Source organism: Syzygium oleosum, unplaced genomic scaffold, assembly GCF_021117445.2.
Source record: "Syzygium oleosum isolate NSW1041296 unplaced genomic scaffold, Sole_v2.1 Sole_v2.03, whole genome shotgun sequence".
NCBI classification, from domain to species: Eukaryota; Viridiplantae; Streptophyta; class Magnoliopsida; order Myrtales; family Myrtaceae; genus Syzygium; species Syzygium oleosum.
The window spans coordinates 404,176-429,328 of record NW_026607487.1 but is presented as its reverse complement, the minus strand read 5'-3'; the positions used below and the strand labels follow the sequence as shown (position 1 = coordinate 429,328).

Genomic DNA, 25,153 nt, shown 5'->3' with positions numbered 1-25,153 from the left:
AGTTCAATGGGTGGTTCAACTGGTTGACTCGCAAATCGGAACCCAAACTAGTTCTTTGACAGGTCCACATTTGGAAAAATTGCTTGACACGATTATAAAACTTCATTATGATACATGAACACAAATTGCCAGCTCTCATAGTGATGGTGTGGAGGCGTAAGTGATATAGTGATGATATAGTGGTTACTTGATGCTGACGTTATCGTCCTGAGGATGGAGCAAGGCCAAACGGTGGTACGAAGCTGGCACGGATCAAAAAATGACTAGTAACATATGAACTAGCTTTAAGTTTGTGGTCTTGACCGTCCTACCACATGTGGCAACGATTCGAGTCGTAGTTTCTAGTGTTCAACTTGGAGGACAATTACTTGTCTGATGGGTGGTTCGTTGAGTAATAAGCACCGAAGGGTGGCGGGCTATGAAGGAAAAAATTTGCACGTGTTGTGTCGTCTCGGCACGTGAGGTTTTCGTCCATGGTGGAGTTGAGTCGTAGTTGGCGTCGACTCAACAACGTGATTCTATTTGACCAAACCAAAAAAAAAACAAAGTGATTCTAGGATTCAAAATCTTTCGTAGTGGATCATGGCGGAGATTGTCTAAGTGGGTGGTGGCGAGTTTCTGTTGAAGGGTTATGTTAGCCAGAGACAAAAAAACTAAAGGCCTTTTGTATATCACCAGAATGCATTATAAATGTGATTGCGATATTTATATAAAACCTAAACTAATATGAAGTAGATACATGATACCATGATTCTAGACATAATCTAACCATATTCAAGGCACACGTGATATCCTGCATGTGTAAAAGATTTGGTAATTTGGGAATGAAGTGCATTACAAATATATCAAACAAGTCGTAACATTGTTTCATAAATTATTGCTTTTAATCCGATAATACTGTTAAAAGGTCATAGTTGAAAGGACATAAAACAGATATTGGGTGTTAATTTGAAGGGAAGTTTTTCGGCTAGTAATTTTGTTAAATATGTGAATGTCTCTTTACTTTAACTTTAGTCTATTTCTCTTTTTCGACATTTTAGAGTTTGAAATCAGGTCTTGATTTAACATCAAACATCTCAAATTTTTAAAACTAGGATATGGAAATTAAAAGATGGGGTTTTAAAATTTGGTTTGTAGAAAGAAAAATTGATTGCAAATACCTTCAGTTGTTGTGCATGTGAAAATGAGAAAACATGGTTTTCGTCTTCTGCGGTATTGCTAGGTACTTGGATTTGATGGTTGAATGGGGGAACAAAGAAGAGTCGGATAAACAATGGCATGCGGTAACGAAATTGTTCAAGAAATTCTTGTACATTTGTCACATTTGAAAGATACGGCAGAAAGCATAAGGCGGTTTACGAGTAGATGTTAATTCTGGAAATGACAAGTTAGATAACAAAAGATTGTTGTCCATCAAATGTGCGACTATTCTTGAGACCAAATGGAAAGTGACTTTCCTCCCAAGAGGATGGCCAGTGAGAATAATCCTATCACCTCAATCTTGACTTTTGCAAAGTTCTCAATGCCAGTCACCTTTACACACAATTTTCCTAGGGTTAATATCACGAAAAATCTCAAATTAATACACATACGATAAATTTATCTCAAACTAATTTTTTGATCACAAAAAACTATAAACTTGTACATATATGACAAATTTACTCCAAACTAATTTTTGATCACCAAAAACCTCAAACTGCTACACTTGTGACAAATTTATCCCAAACTAATTTTTTACCATAAAAAACCCTAAACTGATACACATATGACATATTTACTCTAAACTAATTTTTTTACCACCAAAAACTCCAAACTGATAATCCCATGACAAATTGACCCTCCGTTAGATGACCAATTTAGGATTTTTCGTGGTATTTACCCTATGAATTTCCATGTGAACTTGCCACATCACCATATCACGTTAGCGTGTGTCATCCACGTCAGCAAATTTAATGATAAAATTTGATGAAAGCTAACGAAAGGGTAAATTTTGTCACAGGTGTTTATTTGTCACATATGTACTAATTTAGGATTTTTTTTGTAATAAACAAATTAGTTTTGGGTAAATTTGTCATAGGTGTATAAGTTTGGGGTTTTTTGTGGTCAAAAAATTAGTTTTTGGTAAATTTATCACAGATGTACCAGTTTGAGGTTTTTCGTAGTATTAACCCTTTTCCTTAAGATAAAATGGTTTTTTGACAGTTTGGTTCTTAACTTGAACAAACGTTGCTCAACTTCAAAACACTGCTGAACTTGATTTTGTTTTTGGCTTTTTCCAAGTGCAAGGTGCGCCGAGCTTTGAAATAAAATGAAATGATGGAGAAATTTAACTGTGAGGAGTAAAATTCTTGGAAATTAAAGTCCACAGGAAAAGTGAACTTTGAGGGAATGTAGATGTTATGAAAGTAAATTAAACGAACATACGGTGAAATTGCATCTTTTGGTCTCTGTCGCTTCCTCTCGCATGCCCCGACAGCTCTCTCTCTCTCTTTTCCTTATTTTCTTTTCACATGCTCCTCGACAATCTGCCTCCTTTGTTCTTCTTTCTCTCCCTTTTTTTTTGCCGAGCACTTCCCTTTTTTTCTCTTCTTTTTATTAAAGTCTTCTCTCTTTTGCCGACCATAACCCTCTCTCTATATTTCTCTTTCTTGGCCGTGGAGAAAAAGCTCCGTCCTTTTCATTTTCGAGCTCTCTTTGGCGATGATTATATGCCTAGAATCCTCTGCTTTTTCTATGCCCAGATTTTCTTGTTTTCTTTTGGCTGTGAATTCCGGTCCCTGAATTCTGTTCCCACTCGCGACTCCCAACGCTCTCCACCCCCACGCGCTGGTCTCCAAATTAGGCGGGAAGACGGAAGAGCTCGAACCCTAGAATTCTATTTCATCCTCAATTTCAACTGCAATTTCATCTCTCTCCGGAAATGGGCCTCAATTTCAACTGCAATTTCCATATGATTGTTAATTGAATCGTCCGTTGATTTCGATAGGGACTGACGAAGCTACTGGCGGACAATGCCCCGAAGGCGATGAAGGAGCAAAAGCTGGAGAGCTACTTTGGCCGGAGGATCGCCGTCGATGCCAGCATGAGCATCTATCAGTTCCTCGTTAAGTGCTTTGCTTTTTATGGATCGATTCCTGTGATTGATTGCGCGTTTCAGTGTCGGTTGGGATTTGGATTTTGAGTGGTTGGTGGTTTTTTTCGGTCTTTGATTGGTGGATCAGGTTGTGGTTGGGAGGAAGGGGACTCAGATGCTCACCAATGAGGCTGGTCAAGTCACCAGGTACTGCTACTCGCATCGCAATACCTCGCGGAAATGAAAATCCACTTTGCTCAAGTTTCTGTTTTGATGCTTCAGATGTTATTGGTTGGACTCGGTTTTATGTATGTGATCTTTATGCTTGGGAAGTGTTGACTTTGAGCTGCTTTTTGATTTGTCTTCTTGTGTAGTCATCTGCAAGGCATGCTTTACCGGACGATTAGGCTGTTGGAAGCGGGGATACAGCCAGTGTAAGTCTTTTTCTTTACCTCCTCTGTTTTCATTGGGATAGAATGCTAAGAAGAATGAAGCTCATCTTTCTCTGAATTATGCTTTGCTGTTGTTACGACAGCTACGTATTTGATGGTCAACCTCCTGATTTGAAGAAGCAAGAGCTTGCAAAACGGTACTTTATTATTATGTAGCCTTCTATTCTCTCGTTTTTTCTAAAGTATCTATGAATACGTTTAGTTACCTTTAATGAGTCTTAGCAGTTTTTTGAAGAGGGCCGATGCCTCTGAGGAGTTGGCATTAGCCATTGCGGTACGTGCATCTCTCTCTCTCTCTCTCTCTCTCTCTCTCTCTCTCTCTCTCTTTCTCTCTCTCACGCACAGAGTACAAAAAGGCTTAGTGAACTCTGTATTTATTGCCTGCAGTCTCAGAACAAGCAAGACATAGAGAAATTCGGTAAAAGAACTGTGAAGGTTTGTCTTTGTTTGGATCACTTCCTTACAGTGCGATCTTTTTGTCCTGTTCGATGCGAAGTTTGATTTTGTCTTTGTTTTCCAGAAAAACCTATGTACGTAGCTACCTGGGTGTGTGTGGACTTGTGGTACATGGCTTTGATACCCTTGCAGGTGACACAACAGCACAATGAAGATTGCAAAAGACTACTAAGACTTATGGGTGTCCCACTAGTTGATGTTGCTATTCTGTCTGAAAAGTTTGTCCTTTTTTTTATTTCTAACAAAAAGTTTAGATATCAAATTCAGATTTTGTATGTTAGGCTCCTTCAGAAGCAGAGGCACAATGTGCTGCACTTTGCAAAGCTGGAAAGGCAAGTATCTTCCTGTTTGATCGTCTTCTGATTTAGGATAGTTCATTATTTCCCATGATAACCAATTGTTTAACTCTATGTAAATTACCATCTTGTTTCCATGATATAATTTCCTTGTTCACTGAACTTATGCTTGTTCACTTGTCTAATGTCTTCTTCGGCATGGTCACTTGTTTCCTCGAAAGAAGTTTTTACGGGATCCACTGAACTTATGCTTTTACACTTGTCTAATGTCTTCTTCTGCGTAGTCATTTACATTTGGTACGTTCTTTACTAAATCATCTTCGTCCAAGGAATTTTCGCTGACTTTGAATTCCTATCATTGCTTAATTGTTGTGCGGTAACCAGAATTCATCTATCACAAATGGTGTTTTAGATGTAATTTTTGTTTTTCAGGTTTATGCCGTTGCTTCTGAAGATATGGATTCCCTTACTTTTGGAGCTCCTAGATTTCTTCGCCATTTTATGGATCCCAGCTCAAGAAAAGTTCCAGTCATGGAATTTGAAATTTCCAGGGTACTTAGAAAATTTTTTTTTTTTTTTTTGGTAACGAGGGTACTTAGAAAAGTTTATTCTTTGCGATTGCTTAAATTTTTTTTTTCTCACTTTCATGTCTTTTAGATCTTGGAGGAGATGAATCTGGATATGGATCAATTCATTGACCTTTGCATTCTCTCTGGATGTGACTATTGTGAAAGCATTCAAGGTAGACGTGATATTATTGCAGTGCTCTGTTAACTGTTTTATGCTATCGTATATCATTCTGCCCTCTCATATGTTTTAGATTGATGATTTCAGTGGCTTTACTTTGGAATGAATTTATCAGGTATTGGAGGGCTGACTGCTCTTAAGCTCATCCGTCAACATGGTTCCATAGAAAACATACTAGAGAACATAAACAAGCAAAGGTGCTTCTTATTCTCTTATCTTGTCCCCCGACTTGTAAGCAAAATAAGGCAGCAAAGTTTCTCACTGTAATTGTCTTGGCTGCTGATTCCTTCACTTAAAAGAATTTATCTCTCAAACCCAGCTGGAGCGGAAATATTTGATCAACACTTTGAAACTGAAAGATCATTTGCCACCAATAGATTTGGGCTGGCAATCAGTGCATCAACCATGCTACTTCATGTGTTGATTTACTATAATACTTTTATCTATTATGATGTTTGCTTTGTCTATTCTTTCACTCTCACTTGAACAAAATTCGTTTCTCTATCCTTAAGACCCGGAGGTTCTTTGCATTACTTGGAAGTCTTTATTCAGTTCAGTTATCCTTCTTAAGGAAATGTTTGCTTGTTTTTTGAATAGGTATCAGATACCCGATAATTGGCCCTATGGCGAAGCTCGACTGCTTTTTAAGGAACCAATAGTTTCTACGGAAGAAGAACCTGCGATAAAATTGACTGCTCCAAATGACGAAGTGGGCCATTTTCATGTTGGGATTTACTTGCAACATTTCACTTTCGAATTCTTGACTCATTTCCTAATTGATTGTTCTTTCCCTTTCAAGGGCTTAATGTCCTTTCTAGTGAATGAGAATGGGTTCAACATTGACAGAGTGACAAAGGTATGGATTCTATCTTCAGTAATGTGTTGGTCAGTTGCCTACTCGAGGAAGTTGCTTCTTTTCCTCTGGAGGAGAGAGCATACATGTTTTCAATGTTGTTTTACCATGTGTAGCAGACGATAGAGAAGATTAAGGCAGCTAAGGAAGAGTCATCACAAGGCCGGTAACTAAAGCGTGAATAAATGAAAGTGACTTCCAAAATGCACTTTCTTTCATCCGATGATTCCTCATTTATTTTCTACAGATTAGAATCCTTCTTTAAGCCAGCTAAGAATCTATCTATACCTGCTAAGAGGAAGGTATGTCATCTTGATATATTTGAGTGCTGAGCACCTAGAATTTACCTTCTTTTAATGTATGTGAAGGTGTAATGTCACACATTGCTCTAGCAAAGAGATGTCTTCAGATGCAACTTTTGATGGATGAATAGTACTCCCTTTAACTCACTTCATAAGCCATTGATTGCCCTAGCGATGCACAAATTTTTAGATCTTTGTGATCATTTTTAAACTGTTGGTGGTAGTGTTGTAAATCAACGGTAGTGTGTTGCCATGCCCCTGCTGCTTATGCCCGATTAGTCTCATATAACTTTACAGATGTGCTAATGGTGTTGCATCATCCTATTCATGAAATCAATTAGATAAACAAAAGCACCAGCGTGCTTATACGGATCTGTTAAGAATTCGGCCTGATTAACAACCATAATTGCAATGGATGACAGGAAAGCAAATGCACACTTCAATCCCCCAATCTGGCGTTCAAGCCTAAGACATGCTCTACACAAGTCTCTGTAAATTTCCAGCACAGGTTCCTTGGCAACTTTAAAATGCCAACCATGGTCCTGGGTTTGAGGAACTTCAAACAGCCGTTGAGAGTTGTCTGCCTCCCGACATGGAGCTAAATGATGGTGGATGTAAGAACCCTATTTATTGAGCAAGTCCTGACTTGTAGATGCTGTTTTTGCCCACTGTTGGAAACAAGTTGATGCTTTCCTTTCCTGAAAAACGGGTCATGTCTTATGGTACTGCAATTTTGGAAGAGATTTGTATAAATTTTTATTAGATGGATGAAGTTTGCTCTCTATGCTAGAACGAGATTGGTACTTCTTGTCGGGCAAATTGCATTTTAGTGTTCATTTTACGATACGTATATGTCACTTATACAATGTGTATATTATTGTCATCCATGCAACAGCAAACCCCTGAATATATTGCCAAAGCAGCAACTAACAAGAGTTCCAGGCTGGTGGTGGTAAGAAATAGTTTAGTTGGCACATAACAGATCATGGAACAGCAAAACCATCGACATCTATGTCAGGTACTTGTGAGTTTCCCAATGGCGATTCTTCACAATTCTTGATTTTGATTTCTCTCTTAAATCTCCCCGCTTGGAATTGTGATATATGCGTCGTTATGTTTCTTGCCTTATCCAGGAGGTTTGCTTGCAAATTACGAGTGGAAACTTGTTGTCAGTTTGTAGTCTCATGTAGTCTTTGCTGGATACCATCATATCATGGAAGGTTTATGGGTGCTAAATGCTGATTTAATTTTCATTCATGACTACTTGTTTATCTTGTTGGACTACTATCGTGTGTTTCATGTGTAAGTTTCTCAGTGCGCATACATTTGATGGGTTGACTGATAACTCAGAAGATGGAGATACGAAACTACACCAGCTTGATATCGAATAGTTAGTAGATGACTTCGATTTGTTGCGACTTATGTTACTAACAAATCATATCAAAGCTCCAATTACAAATTTAACTTGTTTATTGTCTCTTACATTGAGTCATATCCAAATTAACAAATTACATAACATAATTAAGGAGGATTATTTCGAAACACCATAAGAACATTATCATGTTAGGAACTGAAAATTGGATGCTAGAAAGAGCCAGCAATCATAAAATAAATTTGCATGGAGAAGCAGAGGAGTTACCAAGAAACCGGAATTAGCTAATGCATGCAAAATTTAAATGGACATATAGTATACTATAGCTTATAATGTATATAAGTAAATCGTAATAAGATCTTTAATCAGATCATATATTTTATTTATTTGTGTAGTATAAATCCTATCATCTGTTGGGTCATTTACCTATGTGTATAGTACATTAAGGTAAATGAAAATTCAACCAGTGATTTGGTCCACCTATATTTGTTGATAGAGTATATGCCACATTGAAAATGGTTAACTCACACGGTAGGTGTAAGAGCCCAGTTACATTGTGCATATTTTGCAAATGATCAAGTCCTAACTGCTTTATCTTTAGGTCACATGTAAATCAAAATCTATATGGAGTTCATTTGCCGTCTCAGTTTCTGCCTGAATTGATCTCTCATCACATTGTATGTCATAATCTTACATTTTTAAGCAGAAGCTAAAGGTAACTGCCAAGAGGAGTAGTGGCCGATCCTCAAACAGCCTAACCAATCTTTGCCTCAACATTCTTCGATACAAACCCTGAACCCATGGGGTCCAACTACTAGAAGCCATTCTTGTTGCCATTTTCTTTGCTAAAGCTGCATCATCCACCAAGTAAGGTACTATATATTTTTGCATGTAAGCGAGAGAGATCTGGAGATGGTTCCTAGAGACATTGATGAATTTGACTTTCCCAGCTTCATCCAAGGTCTTCAATCCAATCCAATCCTTGGTGTAAAGCTCGATCCGCAGGAAATGCATCGATTAGATACATTTCTATTTTTTTTTTCAATCCAATCCATTCCTAGCGGTAAAAGGATGCAAATTGTGGCAGAGTAAGGGTAAAAGCATGTTATGACGAGCTGACACCACAGCGACCACACGATATCACAATATGTTCATTCGCCCATTCTCTTTTGTCCATTTTTCTCATGTAAATGCAATTTTCCTTTGATTATCGACTTGCCAATAGTTAATGCTCAATGATGAAATGAAAATCATAAATCACTACCAAAAGTAATTCCAGACCATGTCATGGATATACACCTCCTACACCTTAAGATTGTAGAGTAAGAGCTTAGTAAAGATAATGCTTTCACAATCCTTAGTATTACTTTCAACATGGTTAATCATTCATATCTAGGGCTTAGAAAATGTTTCAACTTGTTCTCTGTTACATTTCTTGGTTGACTGTGCAAAGTAAAATAAAACAAGTTGATTCCAAGTCAATATCAATGTTACCAGAGATTTTATATATTCTACACCCTTGATTTTTCACATATTTATGTGCGTGCAAGTCCTCGAGCAAATTTTTAATTATGGAATCGGTTTGAGGACAGGAAATAATCTCAAAAGAATGGAACCTTTCAAAACGCATGCTTTCTGAACCACAAGGAGATTCCACCCTCATCCACCATAAATACTTTAACACTGCTTTTCAGCGACCATCAGTATCACCCAAAATTACCATGATTCAATGGCACCGATAAAGACACTGATAACTGCATTTCAAGGTAATGCAGCAATTACCTCCTGGGTAGGCAAAACAGTATCAAAAGTTTCATCTAGATAGTATACGAACTAGGATGTTTCCTTTGGTATCAACACAGTGTCTTGCTCAAACTAGAGGGAAATAAAAAGAGTTAGCATCACAAAGCTGCAAAAGACAAGGAACCAAAATCAACAACATATACAAAACTAACCATAATAAGGACTAGGTTCCGCAAGTTAGCAAATCTTTCCTTGTAGGTTGAGTTTCTGTAATCCATGAGATCAATATTTACTTTTGGGAGAAACCTGTAGCCTTTTAGACAGTTAGCAAGGTCCTGCAGAAATGAAAGGCAATTCACGCATTGCTTAATTGAAATGACATTTACTTTGTGACACAATCGCAAGTGAAATGAGATTTTGCATTGAAAAATAACATCAAACATATGAAACTAAAAACCGGGAATCTATGAAAATATGCATTGCTCCTATGTTATACAAAGAGTATTGTTGGCCACGCCTATTTTGGAATGGTTATAAAATTTTTTGACAGGATAATATAGTAAGATGTACAAAATTAGGAACATCGAGAAGATATAAACAAAAAGTCATCCTGTTTAAATATTTTCTCTATTAACACAGAATCACAGTCATGCATATCTTCACATAACCAGCGGGTGCCAAGTGCTCCTGTGATTGTATGAAGGTTGCCGAACAAAACAAGAAGATGCAGTTAGTGAAGTATAAAAGAAGAGAGAAAATTAGGTTGGCGCAATATTTCAACAGTGGACATGTAAAGAAGCTACTTGTTGAAGGTGCAGAAAAAGTAGCCTGTATAAGACTTTGAGCAACACTACCTTCGGGTATCGTTATAGTAAAAGGGTAATGTGAATCAGGAAATGACTAGTAAGACAAAGCCAAACTTGGACATAGTCAGAGTAGACCCCTATTACCTCAATCAAATAGTTCACAAGAGCGCAGAAGATACCGGACTGTAAAAGAAGGAAAAAAAAAATCAAACTGCAGTGATATAAGCAAACTTTAGCCCCCCCTAAGACCTCAACCAAGAGAACACTAGAGAATGGCGTATCCTAATGCCAAATCAATCTAAAACCACACCAGAAACGCCTGTCATGTACAAAAATATTTGCAAATAAATATAGGAAAGACTTGAAAAAATGATTTTTTTTTGCCCTTGTCATGTACAATTCTACCGGAGAGAACTGCTCTCAAATAGCCAAACAGATTCTCAAAGGCTTTCTGTTCATGAGTCACTATAACCAATTTCGGCGGGCCTCATCAAGTATATGTTCAAATGAAGTCAATCCTCAGCAGCTCTTTATTAACAGAAAAGAAGAAACATGAGAAACAATCCAAATGAGTCTTATTTTGAAAGCGTAACATTATCTATGTAAACATAACCATAGCCTCTACTTTGCCTATAGTAATATTACATATTCAAATGATCGCTAAAGTTCCACAATCTCTGCAAAACGTGTCCCGTCAAAGTAAATTTGAATTCTGAGGAGAACGTGCGTGCAATGCCTTTCTCACTTGGCACTTTTGATAACTCCTACTCCCCTGGAACAAAAAAAGAAATATTGTTAGCACCTGGCACTATCACATGCAAAGTCCCAAAAACAACAAAAGAATCTTCAATTGACACCTCTATGGTAACCAATCAAGGATAAGTTGATCTCGTGTGATGACGATAATGATGATTGTAGATAAAACAGTCGTCTAATTAATTCCCCTCAAAAAGAACAAAACTCGGAGAAGTTATTTGATAAGGATGCATCTTATACGTGATCCTTCTGCACCAAGTAATCTCAAAGGCAGACATGGACTGTATACACGCCTATGGGTACATCTTCGAGTTTCAAGCCCTCAACAAGAATAATTTCTTGCAGCTTTACCGTAGTGTCAATTTCTTGAACCTAGACTTCATATGAGAATGCAACGATGTGAAATACGGGCAAAATCACCAACACTAGTTTAGGTCTAAGATGGCAATTCAGCAATGAAACATGGTCATCCTTAACTTTGATGGGGAAGTTTGTCATACGTCAAATCAATTTCTTACCCAGCTTTCGAGGAAGATAAGATGGGATGGGATCAAATGATCATATGAGGTAACAGACAGGTAATCAATTCATGCATCGAATAGCACAGACTGTGTCATGCAAGATTGCATCTCAATCTCAGACATGTAATAATCTACAAGTTGCAGAAGAAGAAAGAAAACAGATGATCAAGTTGCACTATCTCTCAAGAGGGAGGTTTAGTGAAAATTGAACCTGTGTAGTGCTCAAAAAGCCTGATAGCAACATATGCTTGAGCGTTTTCTTACACAACCATGTCTTTAGAGATCAACCAAATATCATGTGTTCATGTTGATAGTTATTACAGCACCATACTGCGACTCATGTGACGGCAAGGAGAAAATCAAATAAGATGAAAGTATGCATTTGTTGCCATGCCTAAGAAAAATAACATTTGTTTATAGTGAAGCTGCAAGTAAAAATTGGTGGTAATAGAAAAGGTAGCTACCTAACAGAGAAATATATCCTCACATGGTTTCTGGGTAACGATTAGGAAACATCATGAAGTACACTATACATCAGTGAGTCTTGGTAAAAGGTGAAGATAAGATGAAAATGAAGCAAACCACCAAACACACACAAACAAAAAAGAGAAAAAGAAAAGAGAAAAAGAGCTTTCTCACTAAGATTGCATCAGAATAATAAAAAGGGACGAATCCTACCAAGTTTAATTTCCATGTTCTCTACCAACCATTTTGCTCCATCTCTCACGAATTCCACATGGCTCGTGTCGAACTCTTTTTTGTACATAAGCCATCTGAGAACAAAACATAGCACAAATCTAATTTGTCCTTCTAATCATAGTACTCACTAGTACCACAGTACACTAAAATACTCAGATGAGTGCTCCAATAGCACATGCATGGGTGACATGATTTCCAACAATTTGGAAATCCCACATTAGTTCAGCTTACCATGACCCACAAAAGGATGCTTAGGAACCAAAGTTTACCTGGCAGTATGTAGGATTCTGAACAACACCTGTCCCACACCCTTGGGAATATGTAAAGACTCCATTACTTCAGCTGCAGGAAATAGTCCATGTCATTCTTACAGAATTGGTTGGGCATATCAATATGTTTCAATCTCAAAGTTGTCGGATCAAATATTAGTAAGTGCCCAACTATATTCTTGAAAATAAAAAGGAAAAATCCAAGGGCTTGTTCTCACACCAAGACAAGTATTCTACTTGGTCCATTGCAAAATTGACCATATTAGAATCTAGCTAGAAGAACTAGTGTATTGCCAGCAATGGTCACTACTGGGACAACTAAATTGTGCAAGAATTTTACTTCTGGAAGGAATAAATACTCCCAATATTCTCAAATAGCTCATATTTCACCAGAAAACAAAATATAGTATATCCATAGACAATAAAACAATAAAAGTTGGCAAATATGACGTGCCAAGCCCTAACACACAAATGACTAACTAAAATGGACATGGAAAATGCAGCCACTATTATGAAGCACCCAAGTTTCCAGCAAATTGGTCAAGCGATCAAACCTACTAATGATGATAATGACGATGACAACAACAATAATTTGGGAGTCAGCATGTAATTTTGAAAGCAAAGTTAGAACCTAGCATTATTATTGCAAATGAGTGAATTAGAGAAACCACACCACTTTTCTTACACAAAGGTCATCTTATGTACTCTATCTTCTGACATTTTCTTTTTTTTGTATTTTGCTTTTGAACCTTATCCATAATTCTACATGCATAAGAAAAGAGGAATAGATTCAACGGATCGTACATGCCCAAAGTGCAGATATTGCCATTCCACACCGCAAGATTCAACTACCTATGCTCTTCAACGAGCGTGAACACAAACTTCTCTTGAAATGTGGGGTTTTTACCACCCTCTGCACACCAAATCAAATCAAATCAAAACTAAGATGTCCATTCGCACAGTTTTCCCATTTAGCTCAACACCAGAAACTTCACCCAGCAAACCACCGTAACGAAACTTCATATCCAGATTCGAACAGGGAAAGAGGCAATTGCGCAAGCATTTGGTGTGCAATTTTAGAATTACCAGTTGCAAGTTCTGGTGCGAAATTTGATGCTGCCATATTCCAACCAGCAGCCGCCAAGGGGCCCCTAGGGGCGATGGTGGAGGCCGCGGCGACCCGCCGAAGAATGCAGCGGATCTAGGAATCGGAGCCGCCAATGGGAATTCTTTGTATGACGGCGGACGCAGTGGCAGCGTTTGAGGTACTACCCCCGAAACTCTCCATTACAAGAGATTATCCGCTCCTTTAGAGGCCCCAAGTGGTTTAGACCTTGCACTCTTTTTAGGTTACTACAATTTGTTACCTCGAGCTTCCGTAGCTCTTTCAATTTCGATAGGTCTGACATCCTCTCCATGGAAGGGCATTCGAAGACTGATAGGGAGCGAAGGGATCCCAATTCTTCAAGGCCACGAATCTCGACTAATGAAAAGCAAATTCTTAGACTTACCTCGCATAGATTCTTCATGCGCGACAGATCAAGTACTTCTGGAAGGAACTCACAACCAACCATCTTTAATAATCTCAATCTTTTCATTTCCGGTTGCGACGGTGAGTCCAGTTTTCTAAGCTCACAGCGCTCCACATGGAGTTTCTCCGACTCCGCATCAAATATACTCGAGAATTCTAGCGAACATTTATAGAATGTCAAGATTGACAATTTTTTCAAATTGGAAAAATCCGGTGATCGTGTGGTCTCCAGATCTTGAAGTAGTAACTCTCTTAAACTAGACGGGAGCCGGGGGAGGAATTGCACGTGTTTGCAGGACAATGATAGTGTTTTAAGCTGAGATAGGGTACCGATGCTAGTGGGAAGAGTGGTGACGAGTGTTCCCCGTGGAGATAGGGCACCAATTCCAGTGGGAGAGAGGAAGAGGTCTGTCGAGGAGTAACACCGGTAATAAAAAGGGCTCCATGTCAGCCAAGTCAAACTTGGAGGAAGCTCCGGCAATTGTTTCAGCTCGGGACATTTTTCTAGCTTAAATATTTGGAGATTAGAGAGGTGACTCACCGTGGTGGGTAATCCTGATATACGTGTGTTTGACAAGTTTAGGATCCTCAAACGGGACAATCTTCCAATTTCTTTAGGGATTTCGCCGGTCAAGTTGAAACAATCTAGAGCATCCAACTCTTCGAGCTTCTCCACCAGCCCAATCGCACTTGGCAATTTTGTTATCTCTTCTATGCCTATCATCCTTAGTACCTTCAGTTGCTTTAGATTGCCGATTGAATCGGGTAGGTGACGAATTCTCGTCCATGACAAATCCAACTCGACTAATGATTGTAATTTCCCAACCGAATATGGAAGTTCCTTTATGTATGTACACCCAGATAAATTCAACTGCCTCATTTTCACCAGCCCTCCAATTGAGTATGGCAATTTGTTGATCAACCTCCGTGATACATCGAGGGTCAACAGTGACTGCAAATTACCAAACGTCTCCGGAAGTTCACGTAACTTAGTAGGCATGACAATCTCTGTCAAAGCTTGTAGACATCCTATTTCTTTAGGCAACTCTCGAAGAAACTCACATCCCTCCAAGTTCAAAGAAGTTAGGAGCTTTAATTTACCAATGGATGGGTTAATTTCAATTAAGTTCGAACAGCCTTTAAAAACCAATCTCTCCAGGTACACCCACGCAGATAAATCAGGTGTTCTCTTTAAGTGGTAGCAGTACCTGAGATCTAGTACTTTTAGTTTTCTGGCCTCCTGCAAAACAATTGGATCAAATATATATTCAGAAACAACTTGTAGGAAAAAAAATGGCAAAAGAAATGATATGCATATGCAAGGAGTAGGACTCAAATCATACTTTGATTTGGCTCCAGCCAATCCATTCCTCAGAAATATGGCTCCATGAGAGGTCAAGAACGACTAAATTAGTCAGATGAAAGTTTGTTGCCTCAAACTCGGAAGGGCAACTTTGCCAAGAAATCCATCTTAAATTGAAGAGAAGATTATTGAAGTCTCCAACAAATAACACCCTATCCCCCTGAAAGAACCTCAAGTTCCGCAAATTAGCAAATTCATCATGCTTTAGAATAACGTCTTCATTTCCATGATATCCCGTAGACAGTGCTTGTATTTTCCGACTTCCCTGACAATGGAAACACCAAGAAGTCCATATGTGAAGGTCAAAAGCAAACAATTTTAAGCGCCAATAGCAATTAATTTTTCCTTTTGCAAGAATAGTATGTAACAATTCACAGGAAAATAAATTGCTATTCCCTTATTGTACCTCTTTCAGCTTCAGAATGCTCAGGGCTACCATATGATTCCACACTCTGCTACGCTCGCGGGGATCATTGAAATTCTCTTGACGGACAATCTCCCTTCCGAGGTCCCGCACTTGATCATGCATCCAAAAAGTATTGTCGTCTTTGATTTTTATCAAGGACATGAGAGAGAGGACTTCAAGGGAATCGTGTGGGTGATATCCACATTCATCCCACATGTACAAAGGGTATGTTTTGTCCCAACCAACAAAAAAACAAGCTATATCCAGAAATACTTGCTTTTGTGCATGATCTAACCTTTCATAAGATACCATCAATTTTTTTTGGACTCCCATGGGAGGAGCTTCTTCTAGCTTCTTCAATGTGTCTACCCATATTTTTTCGGATTTACCGCTAAGGGATGAACCTGTAATCTCAAGAGCCAATGGAAGCTTTCCCAAAGTAGAGACAATTGCCTTTGAAAGGGAGACATAATGGTCTGGTGGAGAGTCTCTTCTAAAAGCATGCTTACTAAAAAGCTTAAGAGCATGATCAAATTCCATTGCACGTGCTTCGTAAGTCCAAACATTTGCAAACTTTTTTACAGGGCCTTCATCTGTTGCTTCTCCCTCAATCATTAGGACACTTTGGTCCCTAGTAGTTATGATAATTCTACTACCGGAACCAAACCAATTTTCTTTTTCTGCCAAACTTTTGAGTTGCTTTTTCTCATCCAAATCATCAAGAACAATCAGAACTCTTTTATCACGAAGTACCCTCTTAATCATGTTGATCCCATCATCCACGTCGTGAATTTGGTCGAGGATAGAACGAGAATCGAGGAACTTGGATAGTAACTGTTTTTGCAAATGTACTAGACCATGACGTCGTGATGACTCTCCGATGTCGGAAAGGAAATTGCAGCCTCGAAAGTGAGAAGACAGTTGGTTGAAGATGATCTTGGCAAGTGTTGTTTTGCCAATCCCGCCCATTCCGTGGATTCCGAGGAATTGTATGCTATCGGATTCCGCATGCAACATTTTGATTATAGTTTCTACACGATCATCAACTCCAACCAGATGTTCAGTCACATTTTTTTTAAATCCGATGTTCAGCTTAGTCAACACAGTCTCCTTTACAGATTGTATCAAATCTGCTTGGCTGTCACAACATAACAACCACGTTAGGGATAAATTTTATGTTGTAAAACTACTCCTAAGTGACTCAATTGCCCTTACAATTTGCAGAAAGTACGCAAAATAATCTAGACACCAAAAGAATCCAGATTTTTCCCAATGTATCTCCGCTCCCCCAAATTTCAGTCACCACACCATTGACGTCGCTCGCCTCCCTGGGCCGTCACCGTCACGTTCGTGTGCCATTGCCCATCTCGGCCTTGCCTCAATCCTCCACATCACGTGGTTGTGGCATTGCGACTGCTGGGGATGGTGTCATTGGCCTTGGGTGACCGTCGCCCAAGGCCGAGCTCGGTGGTATCAGACCCGACATCCAAATCCCGGATCCGACTCGCCTCAGTGAGTGAGAGAGGGAAAGGGCGAGGACCGGATGGCTCGAAGGAGGCTTCTTGCGGCTTGGTGTTAGGCTGGCGACAAGGAAGTGGCGGTGACTGACAGACAAGCTGCTGTGGTGGCTGGTCGGCAGCTTGGTGGAGCTGCTCGGAGAATTGTTTTATTGATCGTGGCTACTATGTCAAAGACCGAGAGTAAGAGGAGAGAGAGAATCAGGATGAGTAGCGTGCACTACCACCGCAATAGTGCCATTGACAAGAGCTATTGCAGCAATACAACCGATAGCGGCCACTATTGGCCACTGCTGGTGAGAATTCCGTTCTGGCCGCCATAGTGGCCGGTAGCAGTAGCGGCAGTGGCCGCGACCGCTATTTGAACTAAACAGAATCGAATAGACTATAATTTCACCAACAATACCACAATTATACTGAATAGAGAGGAAAACGAAATCTATGTATGACAGTTGAAAAGTTTAGGACATTTACCCTTGATCTTTTTGCCAGTTCCATCCCTTTTTCTTGCCCACCTCAACGAGAGCCTTTTCCCATGACTCTGCTTCAGCACACCCCGTCTTCTTACGCTTTGAAAGTGGTTGTTTGTACAAGTCTGTTTTCAGCTTGACATCAGCAGGTTCCACGTTCAAGAAAATCGGCAGAATCTCTTTGTTTCCATTTGATTTCGAGGTGCACTCGACCATGCATGCAAGCTCTCGGAGGCACCAGTCACTCGAAGCATAATTCTCGGAGAATATGGGAATGTAGATCTTGGAGTTCTCAATTGCTTGTAGAAGTTCACCACCAATTTCCTTACCGACATGAAGGGATTCACTGTCCCTAAAGACGATGATCCCGGCATCAACCATGCCATTGTAAAGATGATCGGTGAATCCATGACGGGTATCTGCTCCTCGAAAACTCAGAAAAACCTCATATGAAGGTCCGGATGATGCCCGTGAATGCGTCCCTTTCTCCATTGTAGGATCTCTAAACACCAAAGATATCAAATCCTTTCTATCTCTCAGGGAAGTTTGCTTTGGGTGTGCTTGGATCTGAGCGAGGGCTATCAATCTAATAAGCTCTCTCGGTCTCTGGCGTCATGGGGTAGGGGAAAACTTTCCAAGAGTCATCCAAGAAGTTTTCGAGAAGTTTCCTAAAAGTTTCCGTGGATCGATCAATGGGTTGTCATCCTAGAAGTTTCCGGGTCCCATTCATTTAATAACAAATTTAAAATTAAAATTATCATATATGTGTCATAATATTAACATCACTTTATGAAGTGCCGGTGTTACCAATAAAAACAGCTAAATAGTATAAGAGACTGAAAACAATCATTCACATTATTATTTAGTTATAAAATAACGTGACAAACTTTGAATGCTTGAGTATGCCTTACCTTTTCAAATAATACTTTATAGTATATAGAGCTAGATCCCAAACAAATATGATGATCTTTTATATGGATCTAAATCCCAAACAAATATGGAAAGATATATGATATTGCAAATTTAAACATAATCATATAAAAGACACCGACAATGTTCCGGATATATGGAGATTTGACAAATTGAGGAACGTATCAACCAAGATTACACAAAATCAACTCAAATATATCTAGTATCCCATTCAAAATAAAACCAACTTGAGTTTAGAAATTAAGCTGTGAAACAGCCTAGATAATCAGATTTAGTAACGGAGTGAATGTAGAGTGCTATGAACAATATGTTTTTGATTTGCAAAAAGGATTGATTTGCAAAATTCTCAATACAAACTATTTTATTAATTATGATCTAAATGTGAGTAGCTTAATATATTTTATTCCAAATTTTAAAATTGTAACTCTTTTATCTTAAATTTTAAATTAAAATTTCAAAAGAATATAATGAGAGGAGGCAATGAATTATCAAATTTAAATTAATCCCGATTGGTTAATTGTCTGGAAAGCACACTAAGTCCCAAATCATCGTTGTTAGCTAATCTACTTCACAGCGGGTAACACGAGAAAGCAAGCAAACCAAAGTCTTCTACTATTGCTTCGTTGCATTTTCCTGTCCTTTTCTTCCTACCAAAGAAGGGGAGAAGGCAAAAGCCTACAAAACCCACTCAACAGAAAGAAAGAGAGAGAGGGGGTAAGTACAGTAGTACATATTTTGTACGGAGGATACTTAAGTGCCATAACCTTTTTTGGCTCACTTGAGTGCCATAACTTTCAAAAAAATGATCACTCAAATGCCACTTACGAGCTGGTTGTGAGGGCCCAAAACCGCGGCTTTTCCGGCTAAACGGTGACCTTCCCGGTGAGGCTAGCACCACCAGCTTGAAGAGGGGGTGTCGGTGAATCATTCCATGGCCTCCGTTCGTCTCGAAATTTCCGTTTTAGCCTTGGTTGACGAGGTAAAAATGCTTCGTAGTCACACATTTATCGAGCCGATTTGTGTGACTACGAAGCATTTTTACCTTTGTCAACGGAGGCTAAAACGGAAATTTCGAGACGAACGGAGACCATGGAATGATTCACCGACACCCCCTCTTCAAGCTGGTGGTGCTCGCCTGCCGGGAAAGGTCACCGTTCGACGGAAAAGCCGCGGTTTCTGACCCTCACGATCGGTCGTAAGTAGCACTTGAGTGATCATTTTTTTGACAGTTCTGGCACTCAAGTAAGCTAAAAAAAAGTTATGGCACTCAAATGTCCTCCGTACAAAAGTTATGACACTTGCGCTTTACTTATCCCGAAAGAGAGATAGAGAGACTTCGGCGAGGAATTAAGGATACATAGAGAAGAGACAAACTAGAGGTAGAGCCGGAACCAACATGACTGACTGACTTGCATGTGAGAGCCATTCATGGATGCAGGATGCAATAATAAAGAACCATAAAGAATGACCCAGAGGGACAGAAAAGGCTGTAGATTGACCCAACACTTTCTCTTTTTCCCACTTTTTCTGGTCTGAAATGAGGTCTCGATATAATCGCAAACATCTCGAATTTTTAAAACTGGGATTACCGAGGTGGGGTGATGGGCTGGCTCTCATCTATTTATATATTCATTTTGGCTTTGTTGCTTTTTGACGAAAACATGACCATGTGCCGAGCAACACGAAGCGAGAACCCCGATATACTTCACATGACAATACGATAATACATTTCTGATTAATTTACTTAGTGACATTACATCGATCCTCCATTTGAAATGAACTTTATGATGCATATTGTTTATCAAAAACTTCATAAATGGGTCTCTCTCTTTCGACCATTACCATGGATAAGAAAAATCTTACATTATTGGGATATAACACTCGAGAAACTAATAGAATAGATATTTAGAAAGCATGAATTGATTCAATTTACCTCCTTGAGATATGACATGTTATCTATATATAAAAAGATAATGATGCGTCGCGGTTTTTGATTAAGTCAGTCGTGTCAATTAATCGAGCAAATTTCAATTCTAAATTCTGTTAAACAAATGATCCTGTTGTTATTTTCATTGTGACATGAGATTTTCGAGTTTTAAGGTCGAGATCCATAATTCAATCGAGGCGGCTATCCATCTATTTGTCTTCTTTATCAACAAATTCTTGAAAATCTGTCATCCAATGATTTCTTGGGAGAAAAACACAGCATTAGACGTGTTCTTTACCCTTTTTATTAGTCTCCCCCCTCCCTCACCCTTAGGCAAACGACATGACAAGGTTGACAATTGAAGCAAACCTAAATAGCATCGACACGCGACACGACACGCCGACACGTCATTTCTTAAAAAATAGAGAAATTCGACACGTTGTATATTAAATGTATATTTTCATAATAAATTATCATTTTTATTATTATTTCAATTAAATTAATTTGATTCAAATCTACAAATAAATAAATTAAAAAAAAAAGAGTGTCGGACAAGTGTCAATGTCTGACAAGTCCGACACGCGTCCGACACGACACGGAGGCCCCCGGAGAGTGTCCGTGCTTCCTAGAAGCAAACGCAAAATAGTTGCACTTATAATGCATATCTATTCATGTGAGTTTTGAGACGTTGATATTTTCATTAAAACAAGTCAAATAATCTTAATAGAACAAGAACCTAAAATCCATATCAATATGTGAATTGAACGTGTAGTTGTGTATATTCAATTTTGCAACATCAAATCCTTTTTTATGGGTCACAATCTCTTCTTTAAATCAAGTCACACCTTTGGTTCTAGATGTTTCCTCATCCCGTTCGTTTAATAACGAATTTAAAATTTGAAGCCTAATAACAAAGCTACAAAATCACGGCACAAAATAAAAAAATTTCAAAGCTTTAATAGAACACCAAGATGGTTTTTGAGCTTCTCTTAATTTTAATCATATTAGAGAAAATTCAGAATCTCCTCTAATTTTGTATCTGTATGTAATACATTTCGCATTTTATGATATTTGAAGCAATGTTTGTCTTTAGACAAAAATTCTTAAAGTAAAAGATTAAACTACCACTCTACTACGATTGATGTGTTGTAATCGGCCAATCCACATGGCCCGTGTACTATGCATGTCATCGTAACTGGCACGTAAAATATTTCAATGCACTTTGTCCATTCATGAAAAACATCAATATAAGAAACCATTAGAGTGTTAACAAATGTATTTCTAGCAAAAAAAAAAGTGTTTACAAACGTAAGTCGAGCAATTGGTTCAAAATTGTCCTAATGGTCAATGTCATAATCTTGCTTAAAACCGTTGGCTACCAAGCAAGCCTAATACTGCTCCATGGAATCATTAGAGTGAGTCTTAACTTAATAAACCCACTCGCTAATTTTCCCAGGTGGAAGATCAATCAAATCATACGTACGAGTCCTTTCTAAAGCTTGCATCTCCTCAAGCATTAGCTTCTGCCAATGAGTGTTGGATTGAGCCTCTCAATAGGATCGAGGCTCATGAAGAGTGGCAAAATAACAATGATAATCAAGAAGACGTATTGAAGGTAGTCCTATTTGCATATAAGGTCCATATTTAAGAAGTAGTAAGATCCATGTACGAGCAGATTCTGTAGGGAGAGCAAATCTGGGGAATTTAAAGAATTTAAGTGTGCATCAAGAATAGACAAACTAGAGGTAGAGAAGCAACCAAACGACTGACTTGCATGTGAGAGCCATTTGCAGCCACATGGATGCAGAATGCAGTGTTAAAGAACCATAAAGAATTTACCCAGAGGGACAGAAATGGCAATAGATTGACCAGATCTAGTCAACACTTTTCTCTTTTTCCAACTTTTTCTGGTCCGAAATGAGGTCTCGATTTATTGGCGGGCCTCTCATCTATTTATTTATTTATTTTAAATTCGCTGCTTTTTGACAAAAACATGACCAGGTGCCAAGTAACACGAAGCAAGAATCCCGAAATTACTTCACATGACAATACGGTAATACATTTTTTACTAAGTAATTAGTGACATTACATCGATCCTCCATTTGAAATTAACTTTACGATGCTGCTTGTTCATCAAAAACTTCATAAATGAGCCTCTCTCTTTGGAACATCACCATGGCTAAGAAAACTTGTTACACTAATGGGATATAACAAGCGAGACATTACATGAATAGATATTTAGAAAACATGAATTGATTCAATTTACCTCCTTAAGATATGACATGTTATCTATATATAAAAAGATAATGATGCATCACGGTTTTTGATAAAAGTAAGTCCTGTCAATTAATCAAGCAAATTTCAATTCTAAATTCTGTTAAATAGATGACCATGTCGTTATTTTCATTGTGATTTGAGGAGCTTCTTGAGTCTTAAGGTCGAGATCCATGATTTAATCAAGGCAGCCATCCCTCGATTTGTCTTCTTTATCAACAAATTCTCGAAATTATGTCATCAAATTAATTCTTGGGAGAAAAATACAGCGATAGACGTGTTCTTTACACTTTTTCTTAGTCCCTCCCCTCCCCTCCCTCGCCCTCAGGTAGACAACATGATAAGGTTGACAGTTGAAGCAAATGCTAAATAGTTGCTCTTATAATACATATCTATTCGTGCTAGTTTTGAAACATCGTTATTTTCATTAAGACAAGTCAAATAATCTGAATAGAACAAGAATCTATAATTCATATCACTATGTGAATTGAACGCGTAGTTCGTATATTCAGTTTTGCAACATCAAATCCTTTTTTATGGGTCAAGTCACATGTTTGGTTCTAGATATTTCCTCGTCTCATTCATTTAATAATAAATTTAAATTTGAAGCCTAATAACAAGGCTACAAAAGTCACGGCACACAATAAAATTTTCATAGCTTTAAAAGCAGAGGATATAAAGTGAAATTGGGATAGTACACCAAGATGGTTTTTTAGCTTTTCTTAATTTTAATCACATTAGAGAAATTTTCAAAAGTCTCCTCAAACTTTGTATCTATATTGAATACGCTTCTCGGTTTTTTACATGACATTTGCAGTAATGTTTGTCATTAGACGAAAATCCTTAAAGTAAAAGATTAAACTATCACTCTACTACACGCGATTGATGTGATGTAATCAGTCAATCCACATGATTTGTGTACTGTGCATGTCATCCTAATTGGCACTTAAAAAATTTCAATGTCCTTTGTCCATTCTTGCAAAACATTGATATAAGCAACCAATAGAGTGTTAACAAATGTACGTCTAGCAATTGGTTCACAATTGTCCTAATAGTCAATGTCATACTTCTGCTTAAAACCTTTGGCTACTAAGCAAGCCTAGTATTGCTTTAAGGAATCATCAGAGTGAGCCTTAACTTAATAAACCCACATGCTAACCTCTGGTAATTTTTCCCGGGTTGGAAGATCAACTAAATCCTACGTACGAGTCCTTTCTAAAGCTTGCAGTTCCTCAAGGATTAGCTTTTGCCAACGAGTGTTGGAACGAGCCTCTCAATAAGATTAAAGTTTCATAAAGAGTAGCAAAATAACAATGATATCAAGAAGACGCATCGAAGGTAGTCTTATCAGAGTGTCCGTATAAGGTTCAACATCGGAAGTAGCGAGATCCATATAAGAGTAGATTCTGTAGGGAGAGCAAATCGGAGAAATTAAGTGTGCATCAAGAAGAGACAAACTAGAGGTAGAGACGCATCCAACAAGACTGACTTGCATGTGAGAGCCATCACATGGATGCAGAATGCCGTAATAAAGAACCATAAAGAATTACCTAGGGGGACAGAAAAGGCAATAGGTTGAAAAGATCTAGGCAACACTTTTCTATTTTTTTAACTTCTTAGGATCTAAAATGAGGTTTTGATTTAATGTCAAACATCTCGAATTATTAAAACTAGGAGAGGGACATTCAAAGCTGGCGTCTTAACTTGGTTTATAGCTAGAAAAATTGATTGTAAACATCTTTGGTTGTGTTGACATCAGAAAATGACCAAATCTTTACAATCAATATGACATCGATTTAAGTGAACATAGAGACTACTGATAACGGATGTGGCTATCGGTAAGTTGATGACCATGACATACAGCTACCGTTGTACGACGGTGAATGGTCGATGAAATGAAAAAAATCAATACATGGCCAATGTCATAGTAAATTTGGCTAAGTGTTCAATGCAATGAGATAGAGAAAGTAAAATGAGGATGTTGATCAAAGACGAAGATATCGATGGATGGTTGAGCTCAGTGGCACTTAAGGAGTTGTAACCACCTGTCGATAAGGTCGACAAGCAATTGTTAGGCCCAAAGTTTTGGAAATACGGCGATAACTGTCATTAGAATAGAACAGCTTATGAGTAGTTATGTTGTGTAGACTATAAAAGTTAGTACCTGTTTATTGTAGAAAAAAAAAATCACAGTCATCCATACAAACCTATGTACTTTTTTCAGTTTCAGGTTATCAATATATTTTCAATTTCCAACATTCACTTTCCTGATTTTATTGTTCATAATCCTTGTTAATTTTATTTATGTCTGAATCGCTACTGAACCCATTTAATAAAAACCAAATTTCAACTTCTGGTGAAAGGTATTTCACTACTCGAGTCAATATTCA

General features: G+C 38.3%; 2 protein-coding genes across 2 annotated transcripts in view; one reads left to right on the top strand and one right to left on the bottom strand.

The window, feature by feature from the left end:
- The window catches only part of LOC115668989 (disease resistance protein RPV1-like), a 92,473-nt gene extending 74,206 nt beyond the window's left edge, over window positions 1-18,267 (bottom strand). Inside the window, exons 1-6 of the mRNA XM_056309322.1 lie at window positions 17,637-18,267; window positions 15,646-16,783; window positions 15,220-15,504; window positions 13,857-15,116; window positions 12,346-12,418; window positions 12,056-12,150 (exon numbers count right to left, since the gene is read on the bottom strand). Of these exons, the coding sequence (XP_056165297.1) occupies window positions 12,410-12,418; window positions 13,857-15,116; window positions 15,220-15,504; window positions 15,646-16,783; window positions 17,637-18,124 (3,180 nt within the window). The 5' untranslated portion in view covers window positions 18,125-18,267 and the 3' untranslated portion in view covers window positions 12,056-12,150; window positions 12,346-12,409. The remainder of the gene's footprint in view (window positions 1-12,055; window positions 12,151-12,345; window positions 12,419-13,856; window positions 15,117-15,219; window positions 15,505-15,645; window positions 16,784-17,636) is intronic.
- On the top strand, window positions 2,991-6,781 carry LOC130137576 (flap endonuclease 1-like). The gene is made up of 16 exons (XM_056309181.1): window positions 2,991-3,103; window positions 3,222-3,280; window positions 3,448-3,507; window positions 3,609-3,662; window positions 3,751-3,799; window positions 3,913-3,960; window positions 4,114-4,179; window positions 4,263-4,313; window positions 4,710-4,829; window positions 4,935-5,019; window positions 5,140-5,221; window positions 5,622-5,733; window positions 5,824-5,880; window positions 5,997-6,043; window positions 6,125-6,179; window positions 6,602-6,781. The coding sequence occupies exons 1-16, from the start codon at window positions 3,026-3,028 to the stop codon at window positions 6,779-6,781; spliced, it is 1,203 nt and encodes a 400-aa protein (XP_056165156.1). The 5' UTR covers window positions 2,991-3,025.
- Window positions 18,268-25,153: the final 6,886 nt, after the last annotated feature.